Source organism: Mustelus asterias, chromosome 20 (genome assembly GCF_964213995.1).
Source record: "Mustelus asterias chromosome 20, sMusAst1.hap1.1, whole genome shotgun sequence".
In the NCBI taxonomy this organism is placed as follows: Eukaryota; Metazoa; Chordata; class Chondrichthyes; order Carcharhiniformes; family Triakidae; genus Mustelus; species Mustelus asterias.
In genome coordinates this window covers 43,614,520-43,627,388 of record NC_135820.1, presented here as the reverse complement: position 1 = coordinate 43,627,388, position 12,869 = coordinate 43,614,520, and the positions used below count along the sequence as shown (strand labels likewise).

Below are 12,869 nucleotides of genomic sequence, written 5' to 3'. Positions count from 1 at the left end.
ATTAGGGGAAGTGACCAAAGAATAGATGAACACAAGAAATAGGAGCAAATGGTCGAGTCTGTTCTGTCATTCAGTAAGATTATGGTTGATCACATGCTTCTACTCCACTTTCCCACCTGCTTCCCATATGCCTTGATTCCATAAGAGACCAAAAATCAGTCTATCTCAGCCTTAAATATATTCAACAATGGAGCCTTCACAACCATCTAGGGTAGAGAGTTCCAAAGATTCACAGCCACTTAGAATCATAGAATCTCTACCATACAGAAGGAAGCCATTTGGCCCATCAAGTCGGTACCGACCGCAATCCCACCCAGGCCCTATTTCCATAACCCCACACATTCACCTTGTTAATCCCCGTGACACTAGGGTCAATTTAGCATGACCAATCAATCTAACCCGCACATCTTTGGACTGGGGGAGCAAACCGGAGCACCTGGAGGAAACCCATGCAGACATGGAGAGAAAGTGCAAACTCTACACAGACAGTGACCGAGGCCGGGATTGAACCTGGGTCCCTAGCGCTGTGAGGTAGCCTTGTTAACAACTGTGCCACCGTGCCGCCCTTGGAGTCAAATAGCTTTTTCTCAGTCCTAAATGGTTGTCCCCTTACTCTGAGACTGTGCCCTTGTGTTTTGTTTTCCCTAACCAATAGAGACACAAGCGCCCCCCCCCCCCCCCCACCCCACCCCCCCACCCCGAGTTATGTATGTTTCAGTGAGATCACCTCTCATTCGTCTAAATTTCAGAGAATAAGCGCCCAATTTACACAGCCTCTCATCATAGCACAACCCATTCTTTCAGGAATAATTTGGTGAACTTTCACTGCACTGCCTCTGATATATGTTGGCCAGGATTCTCCCCAAAAAAAGCAAAGTGCCCAACAGGCAGGAAAATGGGAGATTTTCCGGCCCGTTTTTTGGGCGTTCTCACCTGAACGAATCTCCGTCACTCTGTGCTTCACAGAGTGCCTCAGAGAGATTCACACCAGAAAGTGGAGGGTGGGGCCTCATCCCACTAGAGAGGCCAGAATCAGCACGCTCAACAGGCCACTATGAATGCGCTAATCTGTCAGTGGGGAGATCGGCACATGCACTCCGGCACCCCCATCACCGGCCTCCTCCTCCTGATCGCTGGCCTTCCTGATTCCCCCCACCCACCCCACCAATTACTGGTCTGCCTGACTCCCCTCCCCTGGCCAGCTCTGATCTCCTCCCCCTTGGCCAGCCTCAATCACCCCCTTTCCCTCCCCCACCGATCTCATGGCTGGGTGGCAACGGGTCCCCCCACCACCACCGATCATGCCCCCCAGTATAGCCTGTCCCTGGCACTGCCCAATGCCTAGTGAGCGGTGTCAGGGTGCCAGGCTGGCACTGGCCAAGGGGGTCCCCACCTGCTTCGACCTCCTGGGGAGCAGGGGGCCTTAATGGCTTCTGTCCCCACCAGTGGGGTGAGCACACCTGTTCCCAGTTGTGAAGAACAGTTGTAAACCACGCTGGTGGAAACCTCTCCCAGCGCGGGGTGGTGACACCAGCAGGCCCAGAGACTACTGTCCTGGGTTTGCTAATCATATGGAAATTCAGATTACCATATGTTAATCAGGTCCGTGCCAATTTCCGGTGTGGGGCTGATTACATGAGAAAAAAGGGTTTGGGGATTCGCAATAAGCCAGACACTGCCCGCGAGTCCCCCTGCTGATGTCTCTCGGCCTGCTGCACTACTCAAACAACGCAGCGGGCTGGGAGATTCCCGGTCGTCTTTCCTTAAATATGAAGACCAGAACTGCACACAGTATTGTAGATGTGCTCTCACCAAATCCTATACAATTGTAACAAGTCTTATTTATTCCTGTACTTCAAACCCTTGGAGCAAAGCAAATCATGCCTTTTGCCTTCCTACTTGCTTGCTGTATTTAGTCCCTTGAGTTTCTCCAATAAATTTTCTCTGCTGGTATTAATTTCTTCACTATTTTCAGCTTGTAGGTTCCCCTCTATTTCTGATAAGCAACTTGCATCTTCTACTGTGAAGACACACACAAAATATTTGGTTAATGACTGTCATTTCCTCATTCCCCATGATAATTTCTCCTGTTTCTGCTTCTAGGGGGCCAACATTTACTTTAATTATTCTCTTCCTTTTTATTTACTTACCAAAGCTCTTATAATCTGTCTTGGTAATTTACTCTCATTTTTTATTTTTTTCCCTTTTCATTAACCTTTCTAGCATTCCTTTTCTGGTTTCTAAAACACTCCCAATCCTGAGACTTGATACTGTTTATAAGCTTCTTTTAAATTTAACTTCCTGAGTGACGAACGTACGGATCTTTCTTGCTGAGTTCTTTGTTTTCAACTGAATATATTTTTGTTTTCTTGGCACAATACATCAATACATTTTGAGGAGGCTTGTTTAAAAGTGAAAAAAATACATCAGATTCAAATTGTCAAAGCTTCAATTAACAAGTCACGAATAGCTAATACCAATGGACTGCAATCTCTTTTATCCAACATTTAAATGCTCGCCATAATGTCATCGTTTTGTGCATCATTCTTAGTTAGATTGCTTGGTATTTTACTTTTTTCTGGTGAGAGTATGAATACAATTAGGGAAAGTTTAATAGTGCATTAGAATCTAAAGTCTAAAAATTTATCATCAATGTTAAATGATTTCTGAATCTTTTTTTAAGAATACAGGGGCCCTAATAACAGTCACTTTACATTCTCTGAAGTTAGTTATTGAATCTTTAGCATCCAACTTCAGGTTAAATATATTTGTTTCTGTGCAGTGATTCTACATATACAATATGCCATTTAACTGTAAATTGTTGTAGAAAAACTAGAAATTACTCAAAAGCAGAGAAGACTGTTGATAGCAATAATTTACCTTTATAGCCCACTTAATAAAATAAAAAATCCCAAGGTTCTTCACAGGGGTACTAAGGGATCATGATGCAGGAACGTGAAGGATAAAGATTCTTAAAATAGGGAACAGAGTTGGGGGAGGGGAAGGGGTAATGTTGGCGGAAGGTAAAAGCTGGGCAGCAACACAGAATTAAAAGAATAGTGGGCTTGCTTTGGAATGTAGTAAGTTGCACAGGTAGAAAGAAGCAAGGCCAAAGGGGGATTTAAAAATGAGAATGATTAGGGATCTAGTTGACAGGAGCGCAAGATAGAATATATAAAATGAGAATTAAACTTAAGTCTCTTTTCAGAAAACAGATTTTGTTTCAATTTCAGTTAAAAACCAGACTTTCTGATGCGAATGTTTATAGATAATAAATAACGGCCCAGTACAATCAAGGTAATTCAGTGAGCTCCTGATCTCAACCGTGCTACTGAAGGGAAGAAAGGGAGCAAAGTGTTGGCTAATATACACAGGTAAATAACTCTGGGGTGCGATCATGCATCTCCGAGCAAGTAATTTAATAATAACATTGAAAAAAGTCTGCAAGCAGGTCCCTGAATATCTTGAGTACTAGGTAATATTACATGGTGCTGGAGGACAGAAAAATTATAAGGCCAAAGAAAGCAAATTTCTTTTCTAACATACAGTGCAAATAAACTTTTAAAATCTCAGGTATTATTGAGACATCAAGGATGAAGGATTTAACTTTCAGAATTTGGACAGGAGTATAACTCTGCTTCAAATTAGTTGATATTGGCTACAATGAAAATCCAAATTCCACTGGGATGATTCAGTTTTAGGGATGCCCAAACAAACATGCACAGAATGACCTGGACTCAAAGAATTAGAACAATCATTTCACATAGGTCACACAGGTTTAACTCCCAACAGAGAGCAATGGTTTCATCTGCCAGCCAAATGTTTCATGAATCCAGCTATTCAGATCCCCTTGTTTACAGCCATTGCAGTTTAATGGACATTACTAGGTTTGCATCGTTTAAAAAATATATTTATGTTTCCTTTCCCTCTTTTCCTTCAGCATTCCCACTTCTGCTTGACATGGGCCTGGATTTTCACCAGGTTTGGATGACTCAGCAGCCCTTTATAATTGTCAGGCAGGTCCCAATTCCGGGTCCCCCGGTCCCATTCCAAGTTGTCTGATTTTCAGGAGTGCCTTTAAAGGATAAGGGGCTGGTTCCTGTCAAAACTCTGCATCCAGCACTCCCAACCTAGCTGGGTAAATTGCAGGGATAGGCATGTCCTATTATTCTGAAGTTTGCATGGAGTCAAGCTAGGTTTTGAAAGAGACATGGTTCACAGCCTCTCTGACAAGCAGTGAAATCTAGTCTGCATGAGGAGACCTTTCAAGAAACAGGTTCATACCCCTATGCCAACTTATGCACCTCACCAAGCTCCTTCTCTCCTCATGTTTCTTAAGCCCTTTCCATCCACTCTCTATGGTTCCTTATACCCACAATGCCAAACAATGAGATTTCCATGCCCATTGACCCTCTCACAATACAGAGAAGCCATACAACCTGTGGTGACAGTAGGATGTATAAAAAAAGCTTTAAAATAATGAATTTATGACTTCCTATTATGTTAAAAAAGTAATTTCACCAGAAGTCAATAAAAGTGTCAATTATCTAGACATTTTAATTGCGAAACAAGCCCACAGTTGCCCCTTGGCAATGAAGATCCTGCCTTTGTAGGCACTTTCTCCCAAGGTCAGCAGGCTGAGCCAGGAATTTTCCCAACTCTCACGACCTATCTCGAGGATGAAAATTCAGGCCGCAGTTCCAACTGGTTGGCTAGTAGTCAAGCCTCACCAGTTCCACGCTAGAATCAATCACTAAACATTGCGTCAAAACCAGGTGCATTTTTTGTCCCTTCTATATTCTCTTCCCTCCCCTAAGAGGCACCTTTTACACCACTCAGTGCACAAGATCAGTTACATACACACTGAAAATTGCAAAAGCACATCTTGGATGCAGAAATTCACACCAGATTCCAAATGCACACTAACCTCCAAACCTACAGTAGTGTGCATAAATTTATAATATGTAGGGTATTTGGCCATCTGGTTTTGAACAGCCATGTTTTGAAGCAGGCTGCTCAAAATGTTTGTAAATGTAAAATAGACGCAAAGTTTTCAAAAGTTTATTTCATCAATGACACTTTGAAGAGTTAGAAGTCAGGGTTATTAAGATGTTTCATTGAATTTATTTTAGCAACACAAAAAGGTTACAGCAACAGTAGCACCCTCTATCTATTCCTGAACAGGTAAAGGCTAGAGACACGATAATCAAGTAGCCTTCTCCCCTTAAAATATCAAGTCTAAATGCTAATTAGTGACTGAGAGGTTAAGTCCAGCACCTGGTAGGAATTAAGGGAAGTTTATCCAGAAGTTGGGGGTAGACAAGATAAAGATCAAATAGAAGGCCAGGGAGAAAGAAATGACAGATAATGAGGGGTCAAATGGAAGCACTATGAGGGAGAGTTAGGAGGAGGGGTATAGACATATTGGGTCAGATTTTGTTATGCTATGGATTGGGATCAGGTGCAATTTAAACCTCAGGGTCCCCAAGAACCTCTCTGGATCCCAACACCTCCAGGGTGCACTTCATTTTTCAAAGCAAGGCCAGTATGAAGGGAACAGGGAGCCTGGTCATCTCCAATTAACATCTCAATCATCATGTTTAGGAGATTGTTAATAGGATGTGGAGGTCAGGACTGCAATTTATAAAAGGGATTCCAGTAAACCCAAACAGCTTGCTGCCCATTAGTGCACAGCTGTTCGGTTCAAACTAAGGCAAAGTGTAAGTTTTTAAATAACATGAACATTATTGGAACTTGGGGCATCTTGCTACTGATCATGCACAATACCTCTAATGTGGTTGTGTAGACACTTTCCCAAGCTTTTGTGACTGGTCTGCTATTTTGGATAGTGCACTGGAGACAATAGCCACATCCTGGAACCCCCAGTGCCACTAATCGGGGGCCGTGCTCACCTCTAGCCAATTACAGAACTTACATTTAAAAATATCATTGAGAGAGTGATGAATTGAGGAGCAAGGACTGGGCAGGACCTGGAATTTATCCAGGCGTCAAATCTCTGGCCCCATTTGTAATAATTAAAAATAAAACTGGCACTAAGCAAAATCAATATGAAAGTTAGAGATTTTAAATTACATCAATACTGATAAAAGTTAAACATTAAAAAAAACCTTTCACAAAGACAAATACATTGACAAAATAAAGCTAGTTGGTAAGGAATGAAGGTTTGAAAATTAGTTAGGTGAGAACTGTCGATGTTCCTCACCAGAAGGGAAGCAAAACAGAGATAGAATACAGCTAGGACCGTCTACTGCAATTGGCCATTACAATTACCCAGGGAATCAATGCTGAGAACTATCAGACAATGAAGCCTAACTGTAACTACCGAGGTAATGGAATCATTCAATTTTGATTAATGATGTGACATAAAATGCAATATTTTGTCCAAGAGAATTACAAACTACTAACTACTGTTCCAATGCCTGAGGACAAGTAGTTGGGCAGATTCCCTCAAACCAGAACAAAATCCTTCAGGATGTTCCACACCACTCCCTGCATACCTTTGCAACTTTAAACAACTCTGGAAGCCAAACAATCATGGCAAGAGCCAATGGAAAACAATCAGCAACTAATGTTTAGGTTGTTGATGAGCTCTTTAAATAGGGATTGGGGTGTGTGTTAAAAAAGGCATTAGCTGGAGCATTGAACTTTAAAATGGTACTGCTGATATCAATTCAGTATAAGATGCTAATTGCCTGATGACTGCCTTCTCTGCAAACTTCCAAGTTCCCTGCACAAGTGCCAACACCCTCACCAAAATGGTATCCAGTGTGGCTAGCACAAGGTGTGTGTGTTGACCAGGGATGCCATTTTGGAGGCAAAATACCACCTTTGGTACTGAAAGAATAGGCACAAAATGACAAATTTCATCACCAATGGGTGGGATTTTCCAGCTGCATCCTCTGCCAGGATTGTCCAGTCCTGCCAAAGTCAATTGACTTTTGGCTGGGCTGCCAAATCTCCCACAGTGGGTCCCTCAGGGCTGGAAAATCCCAGCCAATAAGTCTGGTAAAATCAATGTTTTGTCAAGTACAAGACAATTTACATCAATGTTTACTGTGCTGAAGTATATCAAGTAAATTAATTCTGTAATGATTCTGGGGATAAGCCACAACCAATCTTGGACTCCAAATTCACTTTCCTGCCTGCTCCCTATAATCCCTTGATTCCCTGAGGGATCCAAGATCTGTCTATCTCAGTACTAAATACAGTCAACAATGGAGCATCCACAATCCTTTGAGTGAAGAAATCTTTCTTCATCTTAGTCCCAAGAAATCTCCCCATTGTCCTAAGACTGTGCACTCAAGTTCTGGATTCCCCAACCAATGGAAACAACCTTAGGATCTACCCTGTCAAGACCCTTAGAATCTTGTGTATTTCAACAAGACCACCTCTCATTCTTCCAAGCTCCAGAGAGTATAGGCACAATTTACTCAGCCTCACATCATAGGACAACCCTCTCATTCCAGGGATCAACTTGGTGAACTTTTACTATACTGCCTTCAATGCAAGTATATCCTTTTTTAAATATGGAGACTAAAACTGCTACAACATTCCAGACGTGGTCTCACCAAAGCTCAGTACAAAAGCAGCAACAGGTATTTGTTCCTGTACTCCAATCCCCTTGTAATAAAGTCATTTTCCTTCATAATTGCTTGCTGTACCTGCATTATAACTTTGAGTTCCTGATACAAGTACATCCATGTCTCTACAAACATCAACATTTACAAGTTTCTTGCATTTTAAAAAATATTCTGATTTATCATTCTTATGACCAAATTGAATAACCTCACAATTCCCCACATTATGTTCCATCTGTCATTTTGTTGCCTACTCACTTAACCTGGCTATATCTCTTTCCAACCTCTCTGTGTCCTCCTAAAAAAAACTTAGATACATTATTCTCTGACTAAGTTATTAACATAGTTGGTAAATAGCTGAAGTCCCAGCACTGATCCCTGTGACACTCATCACAACCTGCAAATTGAAAGTGCTCCATTTATGCCTACTCTGCTTCCTATCAATTAACCAATTTGTTATTTCTTTCGATACCAATCAAGTAGCTCTTTCGGCACCAATCAAGTAAACGAACTCAAATTAACTTAGGGACAAAGTAAAAGGGGCGGCTCCCCAAAAGGAAGGGGGGAACAGCCCGAACCAAAATCAAAGTCGAAAGGAAACTTAAAACGTCAAACCAAAAGGTGATTATCGGGGTCGATAATACACCCCAGCCCCTGCGGCGCCCAGCGGTCGCGGAAGGCGTCAACCGCGCCCGTGGACACCGCATGCTCCCTCTCCAGAGACACCTGGCCGCGAATGTAGCCGCGGTAGAGGGGCAGACAGTCGGGATGGACGGCCCCGTCGATCGCCCGCTGCCTGGACCTATTGATGGCGCGTCTCGCCAGGCCCAGGAGCAGGTTCACGAGGAGGTCGGCATCCCGACCCGCCCCTCTCCGCACCAGGTGCCCGTAGATCAGGAGCGTGGGACTGAAGTGCAAACAAAACATCAGTAAGAGGTGTTTGAGGAAACCAAAAAGGGTGTGCAGCCTAAAACACAGAACGTAGACATGGTCCACGGACTCCACGAGGCCACAGAAAGGGCAGTCTCGGGAGCCCGTGTACCGGAAAAACCTACGGTTGCACGGCACTGCTGCGTGCAGCACCCTCCACCCCAGGTCCCCGAGATAATTGGGGGAGATCCCTCCGTAGAGGGACCTCCACTGGGGACCTCCGCCGCCCGGCGGCAACAAGGAATTAACCAATTTGTTATCCATGCTAATATATTCCCCCAACTCTACCTTGCCTATTAACCTTTTGTTTGGCACCTGGAAATCTAGGATTACTAGATCTATAGGCTTCCCTTTATCTATTGTTATATCCTCCAAAGATTCTAGTAAATGTGTCAAACATGATTTGCTTTTTGTAATATCATGTTGACTCTGTCTGATCATGCTATGATTTTCTAAGTGCATTATTAAGACTTCCATAATAGATTCAAGCATTTCCCGATGACTGATGTCAGACCAATTGGCCTATAGCTCCCTGTTTTAATTCTCCCTCCTTTCTTGAATATCAGTGTTACATTTGCTAACTTGCAATCTGCTGTGACTATGTGAAAATCATGACCGAGCATCATTTTTGTACAGTATTCTGCGAACAGAAACATGCAAACAGAAACATGGAAAATAGAATACTTGAATAAGTAAAATAATTTTTATAATAATTTATCACTTTTATATTTCAGTTCAGTATTTATAGCTACATTATTTTCCGATTCATTCACTTGTTAGGTAATCTAACATTATTTTATAATCCAGCAAATTCCGAAATCCATAAATGATTTGGCCACCAGCATTGTAGATTGAAGAGGTTGCACTGTATGCTGACAGAGGAGAAATTCTATTAGGAACTGTGTCTTAGTTAATATAGAATATTCAGTTGGATGGGAGCACAACAAATGATTCAATTTTAGATTTGGTGTTAGAGAAAAGTTTTTTTCCTAAATCTTATGTGTGATAGACATAACATGCCCTTTCACAATCAGCACATCAGTTTGAAATGGTTTTAAATGTGCTAGGCTAATATATTCATTTAAAAATTGTATGTAGAGCATTAATGAATGGAAATGAGCTACTTCTACTTCTCTTGATTTGTGTACATATGTTTATTCCAACATGAAATGCACCAATACTTAAAGCTTTAAATGTTATTGGATAAAATGTATAAAGGAAAGAACCATTTAACAATATAGTGGTGTGGATTGCATGTGTGCCTACACTTATATTTTGGCATTTTTAATAGTCAGTTGCTTTTTCTACAATATATAATGATAATTATTTAAAAGATTTGAGCTGCAACTTGCAACAGAATTAAATATTTACTCCTTGCATGTTATTATGCTTTAATCAGCATATAGTAAAACAGTTTGTTTGCAAACAGGATTTTCCTGTTTATAAAAGAAATAAATGGAAATGACACCAGCCTGTTAATGCATTCACATTGCTATGATAAATAGTTTAAATGCACAGAATGCTTGAGCCACAAGACTACTAATCTGATGCAAGTCGGATTGTTATATTTCTGACCGTAGTAAGCTCAGGTTCCTTGGCAGGATTTTCAGGTGAAACCATAAGTCAATATCAACAGGAACGTCTGATGCAATAACATTTTTCAATGCAATTCCATAAGAGAAAGGGAGACACTATCACTAAGACTAGCAAGAGTGGACATATGAGGCTTCACTGTCACATTTAAAAGTTTATCTGTAATTTAACATTCTAAATATAAAATGAAATCTGGTAGACTCAAGCACCACATTCTCTTTGAATATGTTGTATCAATACTTACTCCCACATGATTTCCAGCTGAAGTTTAATAGTGCCTAGATCAGTAATATCCACAATCATTATCTGAGGTTGTGCAGAAAAGAAATCTGCACTTTCACAAGTCACTGTTCCAACCAAAACAGTCATCAGCCCTTTCAACTCAGCAACCTATGAAGAGAAAATTCAGTTCACAAGTGACCTTTTCCACAACTCCGTAGAATGAATCAGAAAAATATCATAAAATTCAGGAAATCTTTCAACTTACATACAACACAATAGGGCTGGCAAAAGTTGTGAACTTGTTTTCTTGTACATGTATACCCCATTTAAACTAGGTTGTAATAGCATATTTTCATTTTTCTGTGGTTAGTAAGTTAAGGGCATTCCCCAGTAGCTACTGCAATTTTCATTTTAGCACAGAGCGTGTCCAGTCATTTAAAAAAACTTCTGCTTAGCTGTCTCTCCCACCATTCCAGCTACCTGTCTCACCCTGACCCTCACCGTCCCACCCCGCCTCACCCTGACACACCCCCTCACTGCTTCACCCTGACCCTCCCCCCTTGCTATCTCACTGTGACCCTCCCCGTTTGCTGCCTCACCCTAACCTCCCCACACCACCTCACCGAGCTTTCCTCTTGCCACTTCACTCTGACCCTCCCTTCCTCACCCTGACCATCCCCTTCGCCGCCTCACCCTGACCCTCCCCCTCGCTGCTTCACCCTGACCCTGCCCTCACCACTTCACCTTGAGCCTTCCCCTTACTGCTTCACCGCGAGCCTCCCAATCACCACCTCTTCACACCCCTCTGACTTGTTGCATCTTCCTAGCCCTCCTGCCCACCACCTTTCCTGATCTTCCCACTCAGTACTTCTCCTCTGTCTTCCCACCCACTGCTTCACCCCGACCCTCCCACTCACTGCCTCTCACTGACTTTTCCAGTTGCTGCGTCTCCCAACATGCTGCTTCCCTCTCCCAAATTTCCCACTCACTACTTGCCTTGCACTCCCAAACCTTCCAATGTGCTGCTTCTCTTCTGCTCCCCAACCCTCCGACTCACCACTTCCTCTCATTCCCTGATCCTTCCAATCACTCCTTCTCTTTCTGTCCCTCTCACTTCTTCCCTCTCCCATGCTCTCAGTCACAGTGACAGTTCAGGAGAGGAACGCAGCAATCGCGAGGATGTGGGGAGAAGGAAAGTTGGGACTAAGTGGGTCAGGGAATGAGAAGATGTGGTGAGTGGGGGAAATCAGACAGCAGGAGGGAAGTGAAGAGTGAGAGTCAGGGAGTAGGTGGGAAGCAGCAAGCAGGACCGAAGTAAGGAAGAAGGTTAGGGAGGAGAAGAAAACAGCAGATGGGAGAGGCAGCAGCAAGCTGAAGATAGGAGATGGCAAGCAGGGGCTAAGTCATTAAGACTTAGAAAGTAACAAAGAATTAGTAAGTTATTAACAGGAGTTTTGGGCCAGTTAGGTTCAAAGCACCAATAGCTTTTTCATGTAAAAATTACAGATCCTTATTACATGTTTTCTAATGGAAAAGTAATTTTCGTTTAGCACACTGTCTTTAGGAACAAATCAGGAGTACTAAGGGATACCTGTGTATAAATAAGTCTATATTAAGCATAAATAAGTTTATATTAAGTGCACTTGGTCTAATTTTACAATCCTTGGTTAAGATTTGTGGATATCTCTTAACACGAATTAGAGATGCAAATGAGGACCAAGTATTATTTGCATTATCAAGAGAAATGAAACAGAGCAGCAACAGATAATCGAAAATACAAAAAAACTGTAACTGATAACATAATTCATTCTCAAGAGCTATGATCCTGCACACATCCATGTGAAGTCTAAGCTGTCAATTAGAGTGCAATTCTTAACTATTTTGCTGTTCATGTCAGGGGCGGCACGGTGGCAAAGTGGTTAGCACTGCTGCCTCACAGTGCCAGGGGACCCTGGTTCGATTCCGGCCTTGGGACACTGTGTGGAATTTGCATTTTCTCCCCCTGTCTGTGTGGGTTTCCTCCAGGTGCTCCGGTTTCCTCCTACACTCCAAAGATGTGCCCTTTAGTGTCGGGGGGGGGGGGGCTAGGAGAGTAAATATGTGGGGTTATGGGAATAGGACCTGGGAGGGTTAGGACCTGGAGGGGATAGGACCTGGGTGGGATTGTTGTCAGTGCAGACTTGATGGGCCAAATGGCTCCTTCTCCACTGTAGATTCTATGAAATCTCCAATTCTGAAATGTTTCAATTATCTAGAGCATATACTGAATTGGAAACCTTAACAAGAGATTCAAAGCAGTGATGCAGCCAACCCAGACACTAAAGTTGAGGTTACCAGACAGTATGAAGACAATTATTTTCATTATGGTATTACCAATTATTAGGGACGAATACGCGTCACGTAAAAAGTTAGGCACTAAAATGAGCATTGCGATTACTTGCTACAGCATAGAATCATTTGTGCAAGACTGTTTGATAACAGTCACACATGTCCATTTAAGTACAATTTGTGGTCAGTAGATTATTT

At 42.4% G+C, this 12,869-nt stretch overlaps 1 protein-coding gene across 3 annotated transcripts in view; it reads right to left on the bottom strand.

Annotated features, from left to right (window-relative positions):
• The window catches only part of LOC144508496 (rho family-interacting cell polarization regulator 2-like), a 246,089-nt gene that overhangs the window by 80,431 nt on the left and 152,789 nt on the right, over positions 1–12,869 (bottom strand). For all 3 annotated transcript variants that reach the window (XM_078236465.1, XM_078236466.1, XM_078236467.1), the window contains exon 11: positions 10,366–10,511. In XM_078236465.1, coding sequence (XP_078092591.1) covers positions 10,366–10,511 — 146 coding nt within the window. The remainder of the gene's footprint in view (positions 1–10,365; positions 10,512–12,869) is intronic.